This window comes from Anabrus simplex, chromosome 2 (genome assembly GCF_040414725.1).
Source record: "Anabrus simplex isolate iqAnaSimp1 chromosome 2, ASM4041472v1, whole genome shotgun sequence".
NCBI classification, from domain to species: Eukaryota; Metazoa; Arthropoda; class Insecta; order Orthoptera; family Tettigoniidae; genus Anabrus; species Anabrus simplex.
The window spans coordinates 910663003-910689618 of record NC_090266.1 but is presented as its reverse complement, the minus strand read 5'-3'; the positions used below and the strand labels follow the sequence as shown (position 1 = coordinate 910689618).

The window sequence follows — 26616 nt, the reverse complement described above, 5'->3', positions numbered from 1 at the left end:
GCACACAAAGTATTCTGCTCAGTACACGACAATGCTCTGACTCCAGTGGGACACTCCCGACAGCCAGCACTACTGTTGTCAGACTCCCATTGCTCAAATTCACTGTTCGCGGCTAGTCTCCTTTTTGTATCCTGAAGACGGAGTATTAGAATCTTCGGGCCTCGGCTAGAAACGGCACATTCTTGTTGCACCTTCGAGGAGCCGCACGGGGAAATCAGACGAAGAGAACAAGAGAGGAGAGTCCGTAGCATGTGCCGGCTGGAAGGTCCCGGCCTGGCTTAGTCATAACCTCCAGGATATAATGAATGGGCGACAGTATTTTATGCGGTAACAAGACGGATGACCTACATTTAGTAGGTATTTGTGTAGAAACAGAGAAGTTGTGGAAAAAGTTCGCAAGTGATGTGCAGACGCAGTGATGATCAAAAATTACCTCATGGATCTCGAATGAATGGAATATTACAGCGTGGGAAAATGTCATGATTAACAGTGCCAGAAAGTAAAGGAAACCCATTGTAACAATACACCAGATGGAACGAGTATACTATCACAATAGTTGATTATAAAAGATGGGCGTTAGGCTAGCAATCAAGTCTGATCATAAGAATGCTGGCTGTAGAATATCACAACATATGGTATTTATAAATACCAACTGAACACTTAAAAATCTTTTAAATAAATGGTCCTGTATAAAAAGGAAATTCTATGATAGCGACATATTAAAATTACAAAAAACGCCGTTGTGAGATTCTGTCCAATGATCCCATCGTCGCTTTGTTGATGCTGTGCAGGTAACGCATTTATACCGACTTTTACTTTCCTTGATATTAGTATTATTATTCTCTAACACTTTATATTACTCAGCACCATCAAATTATTTTAAATATATACACACACACACACACACACACACACACACACACACACACATATATATATATATATATATCTGCAGCTTGACGTAAACGACGTTGTTGCTCCTGTAAGCGACAAAGTACAATGCGTACACAGCCATAATTCCCCATACAATATGTGTGCTCCTCTAGTCTGCTTCAATCAGGCCTGAAATTCTCCAACACCACAATGCCAAGACAATCTCACCAACAGCACAAATCTACCTGAAAATAATACCATAGTGACTACAGGCAAATATTGTACAGCTAAATGTAAAATTCAATATTCCTCCCCGTATCCCCATCCTCCGCTGGTCGTAGTTCCAACATACTCGTAATTGGGTTGCTGGAAAGTCAAATTAATTATGTCCTAGGCTTCTTATATATCATTCATTCCTCCACACGACTTTCGATAGCAGTGTGAAATGATCCTAATTCCAAACACGCTAAATCTGATCATTCCTTTACTTAGATGACTTCCACTCACGTTAAAACATAATTAAATCTCTTCAACATGTATCATAAAAATATCCTTACAATACTATGCGGTAAATTATTAGCATAGGGTAACGCTCGTCTCTTCTCTTATTCGTGATTTAACTGGAAGACTACATTATTCCGTATAATATAGGTTGTATTTGAGGATACATTTTAATCATTAACCACATTAAATCTCGCAAGTAACCCTCTAACATCCTTCTTTCCTTAATCCTGACACAACATATTCTCAAATCATCGTAGGATGATAACATAACCATAAAATGTGAATTCTCTTTCGCAGATTGCATCGTCTAATACCTTATACAGTAATTAATTTCTCCATTGATCAATAATTCACCGGCACCTCGTCTTAAGTTATCAGATAATGAAGATCCCTACACTTAATAATATTTAACTAGTTTTGCTGTGAAGATTCTTAATCATTTTCCCACTTATTCAGTTTACGATAACGTGTATGAATATTCCGATTCCATTCTACGGATGATAATATGCAAGTCCATACAACATGAAATTTTGCGATACGTCTATAATTTTATAACAGATCAACCATTAATATTTAATTTGGAATATTTACACTTCCCAAATTAATTCAACTACTTGCACAACAAATAAATTTACGATCCGAACATGAAAGAGCCATAAAATATGACATTCTTCAAGCTACCTTATGTTTTATATTAATTCCTATCCTCGTTCTACTACTAACATATGAATGATCCATAATGAAATCACAATAAAAAGGAAGACAATAAAAGGAGAGGAAAGAACAGGAGGAATAATATTAAACATGTAAGTACATAATGAAATGTAAGTAAACGGCTCTACTCATCTCATATTGATTCGCTTCGCCCGTACGCTGAGTCGTATTACTTACTGATCATCTCCCTTAGGGCCACACACAATTCCTCTCACCTTTCTACTGACATGATGACAAATACGCACCTTAGCCACAGACTAGTTTGTACACTTTCTGTTGAATTGTACCGGGTCACACTACTCCTCTGGTGTTCAAGGCGAAAAAAACTTCACGTTAGAATTTTGGCACAGTCAGTGAAACTGTGAGCATTCTGATATATCTTCAGTGATGTTGTCGGGTCAAGCCCCGAACACAATTGACATTCTAACAACGGTTAACCAAGCAAGAGACACCAAAGAATCAAAAGGATCAAATCGAGATAGAGATGATATGGGCCAAGTCTTAATATACGTCGTCGTTCTGCCGTGACGGTACTACAAATGACTGACATTAAAAGGATACAATTTTACAGGTGACTGTGGAAATTATGTTCCGTTTAATTTTTCGGATGTTCTTCCAAACAGAACCACTGAAAATGTATTCCTTAAAAAAATCAGTCTCGGTGGCTGCATGTACCGTAGGAATACGTCATATTATTTTCAAACAGGGGGATACTGCCGGACTCATACAAATATCCCGTGAGATCCCGTGATACGGAGTCTAGTGTGCCTTTGCTGTCAAGACCTAGTGTTTACAGAGCACTATGTCTTCTGGTATGGGCTAGAGTAATTTTGTTACTTTCATTGACCTGTCTCAGTCTTATACTTGGCTTTGACAATATGAAAGTGACTAAGGTATGAGCGATGCTAGTGATGCCATTCCTTCTGCAGCCAGTCCCTGCTATGAATGGTATGAAAATGTTGCTCATAGGGTCGGTTGGTGCCAGCATTTCAGTGGGCTTGGCAGACTGATATGTAATAGCAACTGCTGGCTCGGTGAGGAAAGCAACGGGAAACTACCTCACTCCTCATTTCCCTAGTACGCCTCTTCAGTAATGCCTAGGCCATCTATGACAGCTGATGGCGGAGCTGTTGAGGATCCAGCCAGCCTTAGGGCTGAAGACTGAACATACATACACACGGAGTCTAGTAACGCAGAGAAGCGCGCTAATTTTCAGTATAATTAAAAAATATATATATTCTCCAAATATAAAACATATCATTAATTTGTTCATTTCCCCTTTAAGGAAGTTATTCCTTTTATAAATTAGATTAATTCTTCTCAGGTTTACGGAAGAATACATGACAGTTCTCCATTTTAGGTCTAGTGAGAACACTTCCTCTACATTATACGTCCATCATGACTTCTTCTTCTCTCATCCATATTATATATATACTAGCAAGATACCCGTGCTTCGCTACGGTATTATAATGAAATTTATAATTGAACACTTAACGTTTTACGTATGATCCGCCGAAATTCGTGATCTAAATCGTTTTCTCAGAGAATACGCCAAAATTCGTGATCTGACTCCTTTTCTGAGAGATTACGGCAATGTTCCTCCCATTTTTCAATCTTTCTTTCCAGCAATCTATTTCGTACTTCCCGGGCTAGGTCCAGGTATTCCACCCGGTCAGTTGGGTCCCTAAATCTTTGCCATCTTTTCCTAAAAGCATTTTTAATATGGATCAAGTCCTTGAGAAGATCCGTCGTGGTGTTGTCTTGGGTGCCTTGACGGTACTGAACCCACGGCCGGACTGCAATCGTAGTCATTACCCGGCCAGGACCCGTTTCCCCACATTTTGACGACAGTCCAGAACATTATTATTATTATTATTATTATTATTATTATTATTATTATTATTATTATTATTTATTATTTATTATTATTATTATTATTATTATTATTATTATTATTATTATTATTATTATTATTGACGGTCTGGAACCCACAACAAAATGCAAGGCCGCTACATGGCCGTAAATTGCATCTGCAGCCATTCTCATCCCTGATCATGTGACCAGCACCATCGTCGCGCGCAGGCAAGTGCACGAGATTTCTGGCGACAGGAATGATATACTTCCGTGCATTATTGACCTTATTACAGAGGTGAACAATTGCACGGACATTATCATTTCTATCGTTTATTTCAAATGTGTTTACATTTTTATTTATATACCAGGAGAATCTACTGTAATCTAACTTTATGTTCTCCAAAGGAAAAGATGGTTCTTGAAAACGAACCCAGGAAAGATTAAAAATGATCATTTTGTGATCAGAGAAAGTGCATTTTGAACAGAAAAATCAATTGGTCTCAACTCCTTTTTCACCCCAACACCGTTAAGTTGATTTACCCGCCCACCCCACCCCCCAAAAAAAGAAGACGTGTTTCCTTATGTTTAATAATAATGTTATTGGCTCTACGTCCCCCTAACTACTCTTTTACGGTTTTCGGAGACGCCGAGGTGCCGGAATTTAGTCCCGCAGGAGTTCTTTTACGTGCCAGTAAATCTACCGACACGAGGCTGACGTATTTGAGCACCTTAAAATATCACCGGACTGAGCCAGGATCGAACCTGCCAAATTGGGGTCAGAAAGCCAGCGCTCAACCGTCTGAGCCGCTCAGCCCGGCTTTCCTTATGTTTAAAGGAGATTCCAAATACCAATGTTCACGTCCGTTACCTTCAGTTCTTAGATATAAGTATCCCCCATAAAAATAATCACTTTGTTCACTTCCTTTTACACTCCCCCCCCCCTCCGCCCTCTTTAAATGAATTTCCCGTTAAAAATACTTGTTTCCTTAATAGTAAAGAAACTTATAAATACCAATTATTACGACTCTAACATCTTCAGTTTTTGAGACATGTCTCCTCATAAAAGGAATTCAACTCCTTTTCACCCCACCCCCGAAGATAATTTTCCTTTGTTTGTAAAGGAGATCCAAATACCAATTATCACGTCTGTAACATCCTTAGTTTTTATTAGAAGCAAGTATCCTCATACAGTAATTTTTCAAATATTTCACCGTCCCCCCCCCCTTCATTTGATTTTCCGAGAATACGTGTTTTTAAATTTTAAACCAGATTGCAAATACGAATTTTCACGTCCGCGAAATCTTTCATTTTTGAGATAATAGTATCCTCATACAAATAATTCAACTAATTTTTTAATTCCCTCCCCCCCTAGGTGGATTTCCTAAAACAACAAAAAATACGTATTACTATATTTTTAAAGTGGATTCCAAATACCAAATTTCACGTCTGTAATGTCTTCAGCCTTTTAAATTTCAGTATCCTAATTAAAAGTATTCAACCCCATTTTCAGTCACTTGTACCTCTGCACCCAAGTGGTTTTTCAGAAAACCGAAAGTACGTGTTTCTTTATTTTTAACAGAGATAAAAAATACTATTTTACACTTTCGGTAACATGTTAAGTTTTTTTAGATATACTGTAGAAATGCTCATTTTAAAATTTCACCCACTTTTTAGTTCCCCTTAAGTGGACTTTCCAAAAACAAATCACCTATGTTTCTTTACTTTTACAGGAGATTCCAAATACCAATTTATACGTCTGTAACATTTTACGTTTCTGAGATATACTGTAGATATAGTCTTTCTAAAAATTCATCCCAAATTTTCACTCCTGTTTAACACCCATTCATTGGATTTTCCCAAAACAAAAAAATACGTGTTTCTTTATTTTCAAAAGAGAATCAAAATACCAATTTTCAGGTTTGTAATATCTTTAGTTTCTGAGATTTAAGTATACTCATTAAAGCCATTCAACCCCATTTTCACCCTTTTTCACCCTTCCTATTGGGATTTTCCGAAAACAAATAATACGTGTTTCTTTATTTTTAATGGGGATTCTATATACCAATTTTTGCATCTGTGCACTTTAAAAGTTTTGAGATATAAATACACTCATTTTAAAAATTCTCCCCCCTTGTCACCCCCATTAATGGGATTTTCCAAAAACAAAAAATACGTGTTTCTTTATTTTTAAAGGAGATTCCAAATACCAATTGTCAGGTCTGTAATATCTTCATTTTCTGAGATATAAGTATCCTCATTAGAGGCATTCAACCCCATTTTCACCCTTTTTCACCCAAAGCTATTGGCATTTTCCGAAAACAAAAAATACGTGTTTCCTTATTTTTAGAGCACATTCTAAATACCAATTTTTAAATCTGTAAACTTTTAAAGTTTTGAGATATAGATATACTCATTTTAAATTGTCACCCCCCTTTTCACCCCCTTAGCAACGGGATATCTAAAAATCCTCTCTTAGCGAGCACCTACATGTTAATATGAATGCATCCCCAAAATTTCATTTCTTTATGCCCAGTAGTTTTGGCTCGCCCATGATGAGTCAGTCAGTCAGTCAGTCAGTCAATCAGTCAGTCAGTCAGTCAGTCAGTCAGTCAGTCAGTCAGTCAGTCAGTCAGTCAGTCAGTCAGTCAGGACAAGTTATTTTATAAATATAGATATATATGTATGACCGAGCAAGTGGCTGTGCGGTTTGAGCCACCTAGCTATCAGCTTGCATTCGCGAGTTCGGAAGATAGTGGGTTCGAACCCCACTGTCGGCAGCCCTGAAGATGTTTTTCCATGGTTTACCATTCTCAAACCAGGAAAATGCTGGGACTGTACGTTAATTAGAGCCACGGCCACTTCCTCCCACCTCCTACCCCTTTTCTATCCCATCGTCGTCGTAATATTTATCTGTGTCGGCGCGACATAAAGCAAGTTGAAACAAAATACATGTATGTACGAGAGCGAATCTAAAAGTAAGTTACACTAGCTCGCTGCGAGAGCACGCTGTGTGTCGTAACCGTGGCCAACGCGGACCAAGCTACAGTAACTGCTGACACGTCCAATAGGAAGGTTGGTGTGTTATCCCGTCGTTTTGTGTGTACAGAGCGGGCTGGGCTCAATGACGCGTCAACTGGATGTTCACTCCAAATTGGAGGTGCCTGAAACGATCAGATTTCTATTGGTTAAACGGCCCAATTTCACGGATATTCTTCGTGAAATCACTGCTGTATATGGTGAGCGTGCAATTTCTCGCCCAGGTACTGTAAAATGTGAGCAATTCGAAGCACGGATCTCACAGACGAATATCGCGAAGGCAGGCCCGCAACGTCCAGTACTGTTGCAAATGTTTACCGTGTGGATGGAATCATTAGAATCGGCGCATAACACTGTAGGAAATTGCCAGCATGCTGAACATTTCGTATGGCAGTGTGTTCTCCATTGTTCACGAGCACCTTGGATTTCGTAAACTGTGTCAAATATGGGTCTCACGTCTGCTCACAGATGTTCACAAGAGACGACGTTTCCAATCGTCACTGGCATTTTTTCAACGGTATTCTGTGAAGGGCAACGAGTTTCGGTGGCGAATCATCCCAGGGGATGAAACGTGGGTAGACTACTTCACCTCCGAAACAAAGAGAACATCAATGGAATGAGTGCACACCACATCGCTACCACGAAAGAAGGCCAAAGCCCAACCTTCAGCAGGAAAGGTAATGGCGACAGTGTTCTTTGACATGGAGGGTGTGGTGCACGTGGAATTTTTGCCGAAAGGTACGACGATGAACTCGGCTTAGTATTGTCAAATGTTGAACCGGCTGAACCGGTTGCGTAACGCAATTAAAGACAAGCGGCGGGGAAAATCGAGCACCGGTGTGATTTTCTTGCACGATAACGCTAAGTCTGTACTCTATGAGGGGCGTTGCCATACCTCCCACTTGAATCGCTGCAGCAGTTCAGACGTTTGGCGGACCGTGTGAGGTGTTGCGTTATCTTGTGCTCAGTAAGGTGAAAAAGGATCTCGGTGGACGACGATTCTGAAATGATGAAGAGGTGAAAGCAACTGTCTCCAGGTGGTTACATAGCACTCGAGGTGATTTCTATGCATCCGGAATCGAAAAGTTGGTTGACCATTCCGAGAAATGTTTACAGTCTCTTGGGGACAATGTGGAAATGTGAACTTACATTGTATGTTGCCATAGCTGTGTTGCCTATGTGCAGGTGGTTTCATAACTTCATAACTTGGAAGTGTAACTTACTTTTTGATTCGGTCTCGTATGTATTTATGTACGTTTATTACACGAACTAAATTCACATCTAGTGCATTCATTGTATGCTACACGATTATAGCTCATACCCTACCTACATGTAGCAATTAAGCTCCTCATACAATGAGAGTAATGATTCGTAAAACAGTTTTATTCCTGTTATTTACGTTGAAAACATCTATTATTGGCTCAGAGAAGTAGAATAATAAAGTAATATTTATCCATGATGTTTCTTGACGTGGGCAACGGTATACAAGGAAACATTACAGTTCATACGATTGAGATGGAAGAGTAATTCACTGTCATCTTATCACATGTAGGATTTGTGTTAACAATAGTCCTTATAATCAACGAGAAATAAGCAGGAGTCCAGTTCTTTTTTATTGGAACTCTTCTCTTCTGGTAATATTTTATGAATTTCAGTGCCGTGTGTGATCTCCACAATGTTTAATGGAAAATAAGAATCGAAAACCGAAAATCTGGTACGAAGGATATTAGTATTAAGATACATATTTAAGAGTTCAATACTTTACCAAAAGAAGATGCAATATCCTTTGTCCTCTCTCATATCAATTAGTGAACTGAAGAATTTGAACGAAATATTTCATGAGGAAGAATTCTGCTCATTCGTATGTCCCTAGTTATTTGTCAGGAGAATATGTCCACTTCCCTATAATTTTTTGAAAAAATAAATTTCGTATCCTACTCTATACAAGAAACTTCTATTTCTGCACGTCACAAAAACTGTTGAAAGTAGGTACTTCTTAAAATTTAGGAGTTAGACCTAAATTAACAATTCCTTGCTGCGTATTTGTGAGAGACAAGTTGATTAGTGTGCCTGTCAAATAATTACTGGATTGAGTTGAAAAAATTGGGGGAATTTGCACCCAGAACAATTACCAAAATTCTCCGTGGCCTAGGATTGAGCCACTAAGCTCTCAGTTCCAATCCCTATCCCTGAGCAGTTGTTAGTGGCTATGACAGTACCGACAGTCCGACAGTTCAATTTAGCACTAATGGAGGTGGGAGTTAGGTTAGGAGACTATTAGGATAATGAATGTAGCGACAGTGCCCTGGCATTTATCTGGCATGAAAATGGGGAACTATGGAAGCCCATCTTCGGGACTTTTGACAGGGGAACTCGAACCCATAATCTACTAAACGTTATCGCACAGGTACACGACAGCTTCCAAGTAACTAGCTACCTTAGTAAGTTCTAATCTCCTTGTAAACCAAATATTTTGAATTTACATGAAATATAATCACTATGACTTCAGTTCGAACTACATAAATAATGTTCAGTCAAACCTCCCTTAGTGTAGGATTAGCGCGTCCGTCTCTTGCTCGGAGGCTCTGTGTTAATCCAAGAATTGTACTCCCGCACTCACAAGCTGAGGCCACAACGTTAAGATAACGGATTATCTTCAAACTTTGTGCACATTCAGTAGTCTATTAGGACAACATAATGTGCAAGTAGTAAGGCGTACTACTTAGGCGTTCTAGGGAAAATCGCAAGAGAACATCCGCGGCGAATATGTGCCGGTGCGTTGCGATCATGAGCACGAAATGGCGACCGTCAAGTGGTTAGCGTTCAAGCTCCGTAATCACTCGATCGCTGGATCGAGTCCCGCTCATCGTTTTCTTCAACACTGGTCATATTCTTTCATATATGTTACAATTCGAAGGTAATATTGAGCCCATAATTCTACATTGCTGAAAGAACCGCCGCATGGCTATGTAGAGGCAACTGCGAGAAGCAGAAAGAAACGCGCATCCATCTTTGTAATACAGCTAGCCTCAGGTCCGTGGCTTGTCACTTGACGCAGGAGGATCTAAACATCGAGCTAAATCGGGACATTTGGGAAGACCTCGGGAAATTAATAATAAAATTCTGGCTAATAATCCGTTATTGTGAGAGATTTCGATACTGTCATTAGCGAGGAAATAAGTAATTAAGATTTTTGTGGAACATTTGATGAAACTAACTTCACAGGGGGAAATATATTTAGTTATGCCGAGAGAGACGTTAGCATGTCTGTCGGCAGGGTGAAGTTACACGTGTCAAGGACTACAGTCAAAATACACGGGAATCATCGTACACGGAATTAATTAATTATGCCTGTGAAGGAAGCAGGAGAAATCAGTGAACAACACCATTGTGATTGGAAAAATAGGTGAAATCACTGGGGTGAGTCTCAAAGAAATCGGTCCAGCGGTTATCAGATGGAACGATTGCAGAATGATAATGCGTTGTATCGCACATCCGAACACGGGAGTGAGCAGTATGCGATCTTCAGTTCAAGGTGACGAACCTGTGATAGTTGACATCAACTAGTCAAACTACAGAAGTTACTTGGAAATCTCACAAGCCAGTTGGCTTGAGAGATAAGAAATTTCTAAAGTTTCAATAAGGAATAGAGGTAACTCTGATATTATTTTTTTTAAATTTTACCACAATTCATCCTGGTGGGAGATAAGATTGTATTGGCTAGTTAAAGGATTTATAAACGTCTGCGAGGAAGACAGCGAAGTCCCAGATATCTCTCTGAAATTATCATCAATACGGTTATTTTGACAATTTGTAAGGGAAAACAATTGGTTTCTTTTGAAAGATAGCATCACTGTCCCATGGTCATTCACGTTTGGTGAACACCTGGTCGAGAAGGGTAGAAGCTTTCCAGGATGACATTAGTTTACTGGTCGAGACGGAATGGCGTGGTCCATTTTGAGTGGCTAAGTCAGATGTTGCTGGCTTGCTAAATGCAGTACCGAGCTCGATAGCTGCAGTCGCTTAAGTGCGGCCAGTATCCAGTAATCGGGAAATAGTGGGTTCGAACCCCACTGTCGGCAGCGCTGAAGATGGTTTTCCGTGGTTTCCCATTTTCACACCAGGCAAATGCTCGGGCTGTACCTTAATTAAGGTCACGGCTGCTTCCTTCCCATTCCTAGGACTTTCCTATCCCATCGTCACCGGAAGACCTATCTGTGTCGGTGCGACGTAAAGCAAATAGCTAATAGTAGTAGCTAAATGCAGCTAAAAATGTCGCCACATCATTCAACACAATTACAGGTCTAATATAAGTATTACGTCTTTGTAGTAAGGAATGTAAATGCTTGCCCCTTTAAATTAGTTAGTAAATAATGACACCGGGTTATATATGTGGCGTGTGTAGAATTAAGGGTGCTGCAATGACGATAATGTGTCATGTCGGTATTCCAGGAAACACTGTAGGTGCGATCTTCTGTCATTTATGCCGCGAGGCATTAAACTGTATTACATTTCTTAAAATGTGAAGTTAAATATTAAAATGAAAATCAGTAAAATCCTTTCATGCCGGTAAAGTTATAATAATAATAATAATAATAATAATAATAATAATAATAATAATAATAATAATAATAATAATAATAATAATGCATTCAGCAGTTTGGTAAGCGGGATTTGCAGTTTATATCGAAATCCAGCGAAGAAAGATAAATTTTGGCATTTGGAAATTTAATTTTGTGACGCCGTGTATTAGTGATATAAAATCACGGCATGCTATTTTGCCCCTGAAGTCTGGGAAAATTTGGAGAAGCCACTTTGCGATCATTATGAAGTTGTTTGGTCATGGGATAGCTTGTGCTTGTAATATGATCAAGTAAGAAGAAGTGGATCGTGATGATGACTGAAATAATCTAAAAATAATTAGGACGGAAGGTAAAGGCAGAGTAAGCCCTTTATTTTATGACTGGAACGTTTTGAGCAGGACGCCGTAGAGAAAAGTGCCTGTAGTTTGATGGAGAGGAATTTTTGTGACAGGGTGTATATGTTAATGTGTGATATTTCCTAGAAAGGCTGTATAAGAGAAGCGACATCCTGTAGCGATCCAGAGAGATTGAAAAATGTAAGGGTTGTCAAATCCAAGTGAATGCGTTGTAACGCATATTGTAAGTACACGTAATGTTCTCTCATGATTATTATTTTACGTAAGACTGCAGATAACGTCAGTTATCAAGTTGATGATTCTATTTGATACCAGTGAAGTGGATTGTGTTATAAGGCGATATCACGAACAAAATACATTCTCACATACGGTCGAGATAAATATTTGCTTATTGGAAGGTGAATTTAATTCTGTATCTTTACGAGGCGAAAAACATCGCATATTGGAAACATTGTGGATGATAGAATGAAATTATTAAAATGAGAGTTTATCCTGAGTATGTTGATAAGATTTACTTCACTGGAAAGTGTACAATGATGCATGTTTGGAGTGTTGACATTGCAGGTTATTTGGAGCCTCACACTCTAAGCTATGCCGCGAATATCGTGGTGGTTGTGACTATTCGGTAATATCACGTAATATTATACGAGATTTCAGTTTACTTTATTTAGCGAACTTCATCACAGGTGTTTAAATTTTAACGAGTGATAGATGGAATTAATCAAACCTGTTATTTAATTCCGATTTCACGCTTTATCGCAGAAAATGGACATATTTAATATTTCCAGATTCGAGCTCATTTATGTAGCGAATTTTACTTCATGTGTTAGAATTTGAACGAGAATTAGATTTATAGTCCACATGTACATTATTATCGTTAGAGGTGTGTAGACACTGTAGCGTTGGGTCAATGATAGGATTAGGACGCTGTCTGTACATAGCCAAGTCATAGGGTAGGCATTTTTGGGAATCGACTTGAACGATGTTAGTGTTTGCAGGAGTGGATACAGGTACTATTTAGGCCATGTTTCGACATAGTCTTTACTAGCCGGAAGGTGCTCCCTTATAGCGTTGCATCAGTGTGGCATAAATGTAAGGGTTGTCCCAGGTGGAAACCTGGCTAATGGAGACGGGTCCCTACTAATTAGCCGCATGCGTTCAAGTTCGATGAAATTTCGTTTTCCATTTGATATTGTTTCTTTTTCTTTACTTCGAGATTTATTGTTCAGGTGTAGGGTATGTTATGTTAGTGTAGTGCGTTGATACTTTTTGTGGGATTTACACTACGAATGCGGTTTCGATTCGTCAGTTGTTATTATATTTTATTTCTATTTTACGTTATTCACATTATTTAGCTGAGACGTTGATCTATTGTAGTTATGTAGAATTGGAAAGGTCTCAGGTTGTTTGTTTTATATTGTGGACTTGTACTTTAACGACGTAACTGTTCCATAGCCTGAAAGTTGGTTTAGTAAGACGACTTTTCGAGTGATTTATCCCTTTTATTTAACTTCAGTGTTTGGCATTTCTTCTAAACGCATAGTGAATTAATGTTTCCCTGAATTTCGCAGTTTTGTTCCTTCAGAACAATGTAACGTAAGATCCCCTGGGATCAAGTGTTGTTGGTTCATTCCTGCTTTGTACAGTTTGGTTTACGTCGCACCGACACAGGTAGGTCTTATGGTGACGATGGTACAGGAAGGGACTAGGAGTGGGAAGGAAGAGGCCGTGGCCTTAATTGTGGTTCCTGGTGTGAAAACGGGAAACCACGGAAAACCATCTTCAGAGCTGCCGACAGTGGGGTTCGACCCCACTATCCCCCGAATACTGGATACTGGCTTCACTTAAGCGACTGCAGCTATCGAGCTCGGTTGGTTTAATCTGAATATCTGGATAACTCAAGGGTGTCACGAGATGACAATATATGGTGGAATTTTATTTTAGATTGTGATAATTGTTGTTAACTTGTAATTAACACCATGCTTTCAAATAACATTTCGCAACCTATCGAAAGCAAAAAATGATAGTCAATTTGGTTCGATTAAGGATCCATTCGGGGAAAGTTCCAATATCCGAGAGAATAGTCAACTGGTGGATAACTGGAATTCTACTTGATGAAGGTCAGATTTTCAATGGATCATGTAGGTTACCTCCCAGTTATCGTTTGGGTAAATGTTGCCCGATATTCAGGTTTTCTATTCTTTTTCTGGTTTGCTGTCCACAATTCATACATTGCGTTTTCACACTTTCAAAGACATTAATGTAAATAATTTCAAGATCCATTCACCATTCACGTTATGCATTGTGACTGCGTTATAACATGTTGTGACAAATTTGATTGATTTTTCTTGGTTATTCAGTAACTGTAATTATCGTAATTTTGTTGAGTAAATTCTCAGTAAGCACATTTTTGCTCCTCGTTTGACGTAGTTATGCTCTCTTCTGAAACCTGTCGATCGGTCAGTGAAGTGACTTAAAAGAACCCGAAGTGACACCAAGATCTAAGAATCAATATTGTTCTACCGAAGAAGCCGAGGCAGATGACCGACGATGGAACGATAAATTCAAGGGTTCAATATAATGAAAAAAACATGTATTTGCATAAATTGGTATGGAATTTCTAATATTATTGGCTGTTTACTAATTTTTTCATTACAATAATATATTATTTATAATGATGGGCAAGTAATCCACCAAATGCAAGTTTTGATGATGATGTTTATTGTTTTAAGGGGCCAAAATAGAAGGTCATCGGCCCAATGCAAGTTTTCTTGGAAATGTATGCCTGTCGCGATTTGTGAAATTCCTCGTACCTGACAGCGAAATCTGCTTTAACCTGCCCAGACCAGCTTGACAGTGAAAGGATAAAGGGAGGGCCAGGCTTGGACCTGCGTTCTATTATTAAAGGGCCGATGCGGTAGAACAGGCATCATTCGGCAGCTTAACGTGCGTAGCGGTGAGACCTTACTCATGTAGCATGAACGAATGGTGTACGTGCAAATTTTTTGAAAATCACGAAATTTACATTTTTGCTACAAAAATTGAGGTACCGAGCTCGATAGTTCGAGTAGCTTAAGAGCGGTCAGTATCCAGTATTCGGGAGATAGTGGGTTCGAACCCCACTGCCGGCAGCCCTGAAGATGGTTTTCCGTGGTTTCCCATTTTCACACCAGGCAAATGCTGCGGCTGTACCTTAATTAAGGCCACGACCGCTTCCTTCCCAGTCCTAGCCCCTTCCTGTTCCATCGTCGCCAAAAGACCTATTTGTGTCGGTGCGACGTAAAGCCACTAGCAAAAAAATCGAGGTGACTTTCGGTTCTTCGACTACTGCGAATGATGAATGTAATGAAGATTCACTGCATAATGCAGTTTCAAAATGTCTGTTAAAAGATGCGTATGCGCACTGTCAAAGTCTTCTTCAAGATGTGTACCTTATTGATACAGAATCATCAGCAACGATTTCTGCAGATACAATGGCGATTTAAGAAGAACTTTATCAGTCTACCGTCGAAATTTTAAGAGAAAATAACTTGTAACTGACGAGGACCTCATTCATTTCAACGAAGTAGATGAAGAAGTTCTATCCCGTGAAGTTAAAGGAGATTTTTCAGACGATGAGAATAATGAGGCAGCCGTAAAGAAGGCAACGTTCCGTTGGAGACAAAAATAAACGTAGTGAGACTGGGGAAAGAACACCCCACGTGGAATCTACAAACTCTCTAGGTAAAAGGATCTTAGAGTTTAAAAATAAAGGACGATTTGAAGAGATGGGAAGAAACCATAAAAACTGGAGGAATATCGATCAATAAATTTGCAATAAATGATCCGTGGACCAATGACGGCTTCGTGGAGGTTCGCAAATATTATCAGCAATAAGTGTACATTTTTATCACTTTACATACGATTTCTTTTATCTTTAACAACCGTGTTTGAAGAAAACAGTATGGTAATGAAACTTTGATTTTACTTTTCAAGTTACAACAAGGAACTTACAGCAGTGGGCTTTGGTTTCTGCAGGCCAATTTCACTTTCATGAGTTAAACAATTCAAACAACGGCACAGAATTCGGCAGAGGAAGATCACGCGATATGTAACAGGGAATCTGTGACTTCGGGTGAAACAGTAGAAGCCTCGAGAAAGTTTCAACTGCAGACGGAGGCAATTATTCCAAAATTTTGAGAAAACTTGTGATTAATACATATCAGACAGTTTTCCGGTACCAGTCAACTTATGACAGAACTCTCGCCGAAAATAATTCAAGAACTGTGTTTGTTAAAAGCCGTGATATGAACAAGATAACACACTCACACACGACACAATACGCCATGACGATGTCTGGTGAATTATTGCCGCAAGTGTTCTTGTGTTTGCAAGAAGCCACAGGAGAGTTTGTTCCAAGGGTTCAAAAAACTGTTGACAATTTGACGAAAGACCATCCGAATGTCGTTGTAACAAGTTCGAAGTATGGGAAACTTACCTCACAGCTCTTTAACCAGCGTCATGCTTCCCTACGTGGCAAAAGAAACATTCTTGATAATAATATATTCTTTGTGGGGTCAAACGAATCCTGGTTTGCACGATGAAATCTTTACCGATATCGCAGGTCTTGGAACTTCCACGGCTAAAGTCATACCCACGAAATGTACTCCGATTTGCCAACCGTGCGACGTTTATTTCTGTAGCCAAGCAAAATCTTCATCAAGCTACTTCAACATTGTTCATTTTTAATTGAAAACGAACGAGAAATTACTTCTCGGGAAGATGCTATTAAAATACATTCTATAGTACATCACAAATTTATTATCGGCACCGATATTTACGAAAATGTTGCGTTACGCATGGTTTGCATCCAAATTGTCGGAAGAAAGAGAAATGTTTCAAAATGTCAACGAGGCTTGTTTTTCAATTGAAGCTCTGAAGATTCCTTGTGCATGCGGGGAAAAAATATTCATTCGATGTAGTACATGCAGTTTTAATTATGCTTTCCGGGTCTGTATGAGAAATATATTTCTGCAACTTGTAATGTCGAAAGCACATCCAACGATTAATTGTAAATTTCCCTTATATTCTGAGATATTGTAACTGGTTTTATTATTGAAGAAAGTTCTTCACACCGTTATTTATCGATATTTGACTTGGGCTTTCCAAGACTGGCCCTCCCCTTATTCCTTTCACTGTCAAGCCGGTCTGTGCAGGTCAAAGTGTCCGGGTACAAAGCAGTTCCGGGTACCTTACCCGATTTCACTATCAGGTATGAGGGATTTCGCAAATCACGACAGGCATACATTTTCAGGAAAACGTTATGTAATTGGTGGTTTACTTGTTGATAATTATAAATATTATATTTTTATAATAAAAATTAGTAAACGGCCAAAAAACATTCGAAATTCAATACAAGTTCATGCAAATACACGCATTTTTTCATTACATTACCTTTGAATTGTAATATATATAAAAGAACATGACCAGTGTTGAAAAAACAATGAGCGGGACTCGATCTAGCGATCCAGAGATTATGTAGCTTGAACGCCAACCACTCGACAGCAGTCATCTCGTGCTCATGATCGCAACGCACTGGTACATAACCGACGCTAACTGTTCTCTTGCGATTTTCTCGAGAAAGCTTAGGTACTATAATACGCCTTACTACTTGCACATTATGTTGTCCTAATTGAATACTAAATGTGTACAAAGTTTGAAGATAACCCGTGATTCTAATGTCGTGGCCTCCCCTTGTCGGTGGGACAACGGGATTCACTCTGCTTTGTGAGGTCAACTGAGGAACTGTCAGGTTTATCCAGTCACGAAGGCCAAGCAATATGACCGAAAAATTCATCGCAATTGTGACTTGACACTTCAATGTCTGCAGGTCATCTGGCTGGGCAGTAGTCGCCCAAGTGATGAGGCTGATATAGTCATCGTGATTATCACTTGACATTTCAGTGTCTGCAGGTCGTTCTGGCTGGGCAGTAGTCGCCCAAGTAATGAGGCTGAGATAGTCATCGTGGTAATCACTTGACACTTCAATGTCTGCAGGTGATTAGACTGGACAGTAGTCGCCCAAGTGATGAGGCTGAGATAGTCATCGTGGTAATCACTTGACACTTCAGTGTCTGCAGGTCATCTGGCTGGGCAGTAGTCGCCCAAGTAATGAGGCTGAGATAGTCATCGTGGTAATCACTTGACACTTCAATGTCTGCAGGTGATTAGACTGGACAGTAGTCGCCCAAGTGATGAGGCTGAGATAGTCATCGTGATAATCACTTGACACTTCAGTGTCTGCAGGTGATCAGACTGGACGGTAGTCGCCCAAGTGATGAGGCTGAGATAGTCATCGTGATAATCACTTGACACTTCAGTGTCTGCAGGTGATTAGACTGGACAGTAGTCGCCCAAGTGATGAGGCTGAGATAGTCATTGTGATAATCACTTCACACTCCATTAGCTGGCCATACGCGGAAAAGAATTGTGACAGACGAGGCCTTTTGTGACGCGTTCCGACATGCTAGGACTGCTCGTTAGTGAGCGAGATCAGTTCGAGGCGTTATCTGCTACAGGCGTGACCTGTTGTCAGCGCCTCAACGGAGAGACCTTGCCTCACACATCAAGCCTCTTGTAAGGAAAGCATGGAGTGGACAAAGGCACTGCTAGGGAAATTTATTGAAATGTACAAAGAGCGGCTGTGTCTCTGACAACTAAAACATGAGGTGTCGCAATCAAGCGTTCTTCAGTATCCTCCTTCTTCAGCTTAGAAGCTACAATATCCACAGAAAATACGCTATCAACTAGAATGTTCTCCAGTAAGAGCTACGCTAAACAAGTCATTTTTTTACTAGTGGCTTTACGTCGCACCGATACAGATAGGTCTTATAGCGACGATGGGATAGGGAAGGGCTAGGAGTTGGAAGGAAGCGGCCGTGGCCTTAATTAAGGCACAGCCCATAGCATTTGCCTGGTGTGAGCATGGGAAACCACGGAAAACCATCTTCAGGGCTGCCGACAGTGGGATTCGAACCCACTATCTCCCGGATGGAAGCTCACAGCTGCGCGCCCCTAACCCCACGGCCAACTCGCCCGGTAAACAAGTCCATTATATATGTGTTGTGTATGGTTAGTATTCAGTCCGAAGACTGGTTTGATCCTCCACAGTTATGCCAACAGCTGTCATAGATAGCCTAGGCATCACTGAAGGAGCGTACTAGGGAAATGAGGAGTGGGATAGCTTCCCGCTGCTTTCCTCGCCGAGCCAGAAGTTGCTCGCATATCAGTCTGCCAAGCCCACTGAAATACACGCGCCAGCAGACCCTGTGAGTGATATTTTCATACCATTCATAACAGGGACTGGCTGCATTAGGAATGGTATTACTAGCATCACTCATATCTCAGTCACTTTCATACTGTCAAAGCTGAGAAGACTGAGAAGGATCAAACATTTAACGTAATAATGAGAAAAATCCATTCATGCTTACCTTTTTTTCTTTTTGCTAGTTGCTTTACGTCGCACCGACACAAATAGGTCTTATGGCGACGATAGGATAGGGAAGGCGTAGGATTTCGAAGGAAGTGGCCGTGGCATTAATTAAGGTACAGCCCCAGAATTTGCCTGGTGTGAAAATGGGAAACCACGGAAAACCATATTCAGGGCTACCGACAGTGGGATTCGAACCCACTATCTCCCGGATGCAAGCTCACAGCCGCGTGCCACTGACCGCACAGCCAACTCGCCCGGTATATCATAATCGCTGTGGTACATTCGCAAATAATTCTTATAATCGTCCGGTTCATTTTCTCTCAGGTGTTGTATCAGACTCATGCAACTAAAGCTGTCTCGCTCTCCTATCCATGATTTCATCCACTTCGATCGATGTTTTTGTTTGCATGAATTAACATATAGCAAAATGCACATTCCAACAGCCGCAACAACATTTTTTTTTCTCTGGACACTGTCTCCTTTGATGTCCATCGCACAGTTCTAAGTACGGCAGACCCGACCGGCAAGGATTTCAAACTAGTTTGAAAGGCCAGCGGATGAGGCTTGGCCTGCCGAGAACAAAGGGATCATTCCATTAACGAGAGAGTCTGGAATGTTAACAGATTATGTTGCACAACACAACAGGCTTGGTGTCACAGTTGATGGCGAGCAGCAGGCCGGGTCTCTGAAGGTCACGCCTGGCAGGCGGTCTGTCGGATCTGGCCCCAAAGGCGAGGCCTGCGAAAAAATCTGTCCGTGTATGGCCAGTTATTGTCTGCAAGTCATTTGGCTGGGCAGTAGTTGTCCAAGCAATAATTATCGATATAATTCAGCACGTAATTGTGTTCAACATTTGCCATTTTTAAACGGAATCTGAATTCATTGTTCATTTAAACATAACTATCAAATATTGTTTGTTAGTTGAAATCCCCCAAGACAGGAACTTCAAAAAATCTGGCAAAATTTGTAACATTTTATAGAAGTTTATTACATGCTTCTATGACTTCTACAACTTATATTTAAGTTTCAGAAGCAGTCTTAAAAATACACTCTACATTATAAATTATTACCTTTCTTTTACACAAGTTTACAATTTACACTTAAGTGGTTTTAAGAATAACCCACTCGAATGAGTAAAATGTGAATTCCTGGTCGGAATGTAGGAAAATGAGACATTTAGATCTCCTGGCTGCCGATTTGAAAAAATTACTGTTTCGAAAAGTGAGACTAGCGCATATTTCTATCATATTCTCCTGTATATGGTTATGAAAGACTGCATGTTGTAACTTCCTTCTCTGTTAATACTATACACCATTATATTGATCAGAAACTCTCTATGGCCGATGACCTCGATGTTAGGCCCCTTTAAACAACAAGCACAACAACAAACAAGAAACTCTCTTGCTAGAATTCTGTTGCAGTAATTAGGGTAGACTTAACTGCAGCTTAGAATTGTGTAGACCTAATTCTTGTATATTACTTTCGGTTTCAATAATTAACAGCAATTTTCATTCTGTTAGGGTGTTGAAGAAACGAAATTCGTACAACTAAGTAGTACTGTAGTGTAGTAGTAGCTTATGTTAATTACCTTGTTGTTGTGCGATCTTTGTGAACTATCCTAGACAATATTTCTTTCCTTTCATTTTTATAGGCAACATTTCTTTCCTTTCATTTTTATTTGCACAGAATAAGTTATTTATTTTTCCTTTTCTTCCCATGATTCCGTAAATAAAGGCTAAGGAGTGCAAGTGTAGGAACTGTGGGTGTGGCCAGGCATTAAGGAGTATGAGGGAGGAGTTGGAGAGTTTGAGGGAGATAATTAGGATTCTCTCAGAGGACAGGAAAGAAAGTAGGCCTCCCTCAAATAATGCACAGGATACAGTTGGTGTAAAGGAGGGATGGGAAGGAAATGGGGGAATTGTAGAAGACAGGTGGTCTAATATTTTAAGGGCAAGGAGATTGCAGGCTAAGGGCTCTGCTCAGGATCAGAATTCAGGACAGGTGTATGTGAGAAATCGGTACGAGTCACTGCAGGTAGAACAACCGAGGGAAGATGAGGAACAGGGAACTGTTGCTGAGATGTGTGGAAGTAAGAGGAGGGGAAAAGAAAGGAAAGGGAATTGTAGTGTAGTGAAAGGAAAATAACGGTGGAACAGGGTCATGGGAGGGAGAAAAGGGAGGAGGAAGTAGCTTCTGCAGCAGTGAGAGAAGATAGGGCTGACCAGGAAGGAAGGGAATCAAATGAGGTGGGTAGGGTTGAGGCTCTGGTCATGGGGGATTCAATCGTTAGACCTGTGGGGAAAGTGTGTGGAAGAAAGGGAACCAGGGTGTAGTGTTATCCAGGAATTAGGTTGTGGCAGGTGTTGAGGAAAGTAGAAGAGAAGGGAGAGGGAAAGGCGAAGGTGGTAGTGTTTCACGTTGGTACTAACAACGTAAGGCAAGCAGGTATAAGTACCAACATAGATGGGGATGTGTGGGATCTGGTAAATGCAGCACAGAGGAAGTTTAAGGAAGCGGGGATTGTTATCAGTGGAATACTGTGTAGGAGGGACACTGACTGGAAGGTGATTGGGGATTTAAATGAGTCTATGGTGTGGGTATGTGGGAAAATGGGAGTGAGATTTCTAGATCCTAATGGGTGGGTAGAAGACAGGGATCTGCGCTCAGATGGCCTTCACCTAAACCGCAGTGGTACATTAAGTTAGGAAACTTGTTTAGAAGGGTTATAGGCAGGTACATTCTGGAAAACGGGCTGGCCTAGGGAGCGGTATTAAGCGAACAGGGAACTGGATATCAAGTAGGGAAGACACAAAAATCTTAGTGCTCAACTGTAGAACCATTGTAAACAAAGGAATCGAATTAAGTAATTTAATAGATATATACTTACCAGATATTGTAATAGGAGTTGAATCATGGCTGAGAAATGATATAATGGATGCAGAAATATTCTCCCGGAACTGAAGTGTGTATCGTAGAGATAGGATAGGAATGGTAGGAGGGGGAGTATTCATTCTTGTGAAAGAGGAATTTGTAAGCTACGAAAAAGTAAAGGATGAAAAACATGAAATTCAGGGTGTAAGGCTCATCTCTAAAGATAATAGGCAACTTGATGTCTCTGGAGTGTACAGACCGGGAAAGGGTAGCGCTGACGCTGATTCAGAATTATTTGATAAGATCATCAGCTATGTTGGAAAAGATATGGAAAGGAATGTGATAGTAGCAGGTGATCTCAACTCACCAAATGTCAATTGGGAAGGTAATGCGAACGACAGGAAGCATGAACAACAAATGGCAAATAAGCTAATATGGGAAGGGCAGCTGATTCAGAAAGTGATGGAACCAACTAGAGGGCAGAATACCTTGGATGTGGTGCTGATAAAACCAGATGAGCTCTATAGAGAAACCGAAGTAATAGATGGTATAAGTGATCAAGAAGCTGCTTTTGTTGTAGTTAAAAATAAATGTGAAAGAATGGAAGGTATTAAAATTAGGACAATTAGGCAGTACCATATGGCTGATAAAACAGGCACGAGGGAGATTTTAAAAAGTAACTATGATCGCTGGAAAATGGTAAATAAAAATGTAAACAGACTCTGGGATGGGTTAAAGCAATTGTTGAGGAATGTGAAAATAGGTTTTCACCTTTAAAGGTATTAAGGAATGGTAAGGATCCACTATATTATAACAGAGAAGTAAAGAGACTAAGAAGGAGGTGCAGGTTGGAACGAAATCGAGTTAGAAATGGTTATGGAGGTAAGGAGAAATTGAAGGAACTTACTGGGAAATTGAATCTAGCAAAGAAGTCCGCTAAGGATAACATGATGGCAAGCATAATTGGTGGTCATACAAATTTTAGTGAAAAATGGAAGGGTATGTATAGGCACTTTAATGCAGAAACTGGTTCAAAGAAGGACATTCCAGGAATCATTAATGAACAAGGGGAGTGTGTATACGAGGATCTTCAAAAGGCAGAAGTATTCAGTCAGCAGTATGTAAAGATTATTGGTTACAAGGATAATGTCCAGATAGGGAAGGTAAGTAATACTAAAGAAGTGTTAAAATTTACCTATGATAATAATGACATTTACAGTAAGATACAAAAGTTGAAAACTAGAAAAGCAGCTGGAATTGATAAGATTTCTGAGGATATACTAAAGACAGTGGGTTGGGATATAGTACCATATCTGAAATACTTATTTGATTATTGTTTGGTTGAAGGAGTTATACCAAATGAATGGAGAGTTGCTATAGTAGCCCCTGTGTATAAAGAAAAGTGTGATAGACATAAAGCTGAAAATTACAGGCCAGTCAGTTTGACATGCATTGCATGTAAGCTTTGGGAAAACATTCTTACTGATTATATTAGACATGTTTGGAAAATTACCAACTGGTTTGACAGAAGCCAGTTTGGGTTTAGGAAAGGTTATTCCACTTGTAGTATTTCAGCTAGATATAGTAGATATCCTGGATTCAGGATGCCAAATGGACTGTATTGCGATTGACCTATCTAAGGCACTTGATAGGGTAGATCATGGAAGACTACTAGCAAAAATGAGTTATATTAGACTAGAAAAAAAGTGACTGAATGGGTGGCTATATTTCTAGAAAATAGAACTCACAGAATTAGAGTAGGCGAAGCTTTATCTGACCCCTGTAGTAGTAGTTAAGAGGGGAATTCCTCAAGGCAGTATTATTGGACCTTTATGTTTTCTTATATATATATCAGTGATATGTGTAATGAAGTGGAATCAGAGATAAGGCTGTTTGAAGATGATGTTATTCTGTACAGGGTAATAAATAAGTTACAAGATTGTGAGCGGCTGCAGGGTGACCTCGATAGTGTTTTGAGATGGAGGTTGGGCAATGGTATGATGATAAACGGGGTTAAAAGTCCGGTTGTGAGTTTCACAAATAGGAAAAGTCCTCTCAGTTTTAATTACTGCGTTGATGGGGTGAAAGTTCATTTTGGAGATCATTGTAAGTACCTAGGTGTTAATATAAGAAAAGACCTTCATTGGGGTAATCACATAAATATGATTGTTAATGAAGGGTACAGATCTCTGCACATGGTTATGAGGGTATTTAGGGGTTGTAGTAAGGATGTAAAAGAGAGGGCATATTAGTCTCTGGTAAGACCCCAACTAGAGTATGGTTCCAGTGTATGGGACCCTCACCAGGATTACTTGATTCAAGAACTGGAAAAAATCCAAAGAAAAGCAGCTCGATTTGTTCTGGGTGATTTTCGACAAAAGAGTAGTGTTACAAAAATGTTGCAAAATTTGGGGTGGGAAGACTTGGGAGAAAGGAGACCAGCTGCTTGATTAAGTGGTATGTAACGAACTGTCAGTGGAGTGATGGCGTGGGAGGACATCAGTAGACGAATAAGTTTGAGTGGTGTCTTTAAAAGTAGGAAAGATCACAATATTAAGATAAAATTGGAATTCAAGAGGACAAATTGGGGAAAATATTCGTTTATAGGAAGGGGAGTTAGGGATTGGAATAACTTACCAAGGGAAATGTTCTATAAATTTCCAATTTCTTTGCGATCATTTAAGAAGAGGCTAGGAAAACAACAGATAGCGAATCTGCCACCTGGGCGACTGCCCTAAATGCAGATCAGTAGTGATTGATTGATTGATTGATTGATTGATTGATTGATTGATTGATTGATTGATTGATTGATTGATTGATTGATTGATTGATTGATTGATTGATTGATTGATTGATTGATTTGAGTCATTATAACATAAAATGCACAAGATGAAGAGTGGCCATTATTGGACGTAAGTTATTTTACGATCATAAATATTCCAACAAAGCAATAATGTGCCCAGATGTTGTAATAATAATAATAATAATAATAATAATAATAATAATAATAATAATAATAATACAATGGAATTTGTTAGCGACAAAGAATGAATCTAACCTCCATATGTTACAGGGTGCTGGCAGCAGCGTCATGGGCAGTGTGTCCCGCAAGGCGCTGGGAGGCAGCATCCATCGCATCCGTGAATTCGAGCTCGAGAAGGTAAGATCTCATGGAGCACTAGACGAGGAAATGCGCTTACAATCACGTGATTATGATACCTCTTGCGGACCTCCAAACGTTCATAAAATAGAATAGAATACTCCCACCATATAGTTCTGAATCACCTGAAGCTGGGAAGAGCGCACTCATTTATTACAATCCATTTTTGTACAAGTGTTTTATTTACCTTGATCCAATTTTCAAATTTAATTTATAACTAAATTAATGTACATTTAAGCCGAGTAAAGTTTATTGTCTCCACTGCTAATTATTATCCTACTTTTTTCATTTTGTCTTAGATGATGAACAATGTTATATATCTAGGATAAGCATGTATTCTACATTTCATTGATTAAGTTATTGCTAGTTTCGTTTTCTGTAATTTTCTTTTGGCATATATGTTTTATAATACAGGGAAATTTTTCTGTTCTTCCCGGTGAAACCACTCTTTATTTAATTATTTTTCAATTTTATGGAATTCTTTTTCTCTTTTCGTTTTTACTTTATATTCATCACACAAATATTTAAGCCTAAGTCGATCAGTCTCCCTACATTCCCTCAAGCGATGAGCCTCTTCCATTCATACCCCCGCAGAATAAACAACGATTTGCGTCATGTTCCTCTCTTAGACCCTTATTCATATACAGTAGGGGTTCTTATGGGCCGTACTCCTAGTATTCATGCCAAACTCATAGCATGACCGTTGTGCATCACCCATTAAGCACCAAACCGTACCTCTTACTACTCTTTTCGTAAGTCTTTGACAATTTTTGAATAATTTAGTAGAATTCTAATAATGTTCTTTTGGTGTCTCATTTTGCCATGATCATCTGCTTCTCAGTATCTCTCACTCTAACAGTTACTTTCTTATTCATCTTCTTATATTCGTTCTGAATCTTTTTATCCCAACAGCCTCCCATTCCTATTCTCCGTTTAGCATCCCTTTTATTTCATATGCTTCATTTAATGTTGGTAAGCTAAATTCAATATTTCCCTCCCGTTTTCCCTTGTTTTATAATCTTTCTAGGTATATCTGCTTGTATACTTCACATATGATTCTAACTCCACTATTAGCTGTACATTCTGGCAGACTCATTACTATTTTGGCGGAAAGCCATTCTCGTCGGAATTCTGCGATGTTCTTTGACTCAAATACTTCCATGGACTTCAAAATGAACAAAATACTGGTCGTTT

At 39.5% G+C, this 26616-nt stretch overlaps 1 protein-coding gene and 1 pseudogene across 2 annotated transcripts in view; both read left to right on the top strand.

Moving 5' to 3' along the window:
- Positions 1-26616, top strand: part of LOC136863184 (serine/threonine-protein kinase meng-po) — a 397968-nt gene that overhangs the window by 134412 nt on the left and 236940 nt on the right. For both annotated transcript variants that reach the window (XM_067139538.2, XM_067139540.2), the window contains exon 3: positions 25336-25422. In XM_067139538.2, the coding sequence (XP_066995639.2) occupies positions 25354-25422 (69 nt within the window). In that variant the 5' untranslated portion in view covers positions 25336-25353. The remainder of the gene's footprint in view (positions 1-25335; positions 25423-26616) is intronic.
- On the top strand, positions 15953-17855 carry LOC136864895 (uncharacterized; annotated as a pseudogene).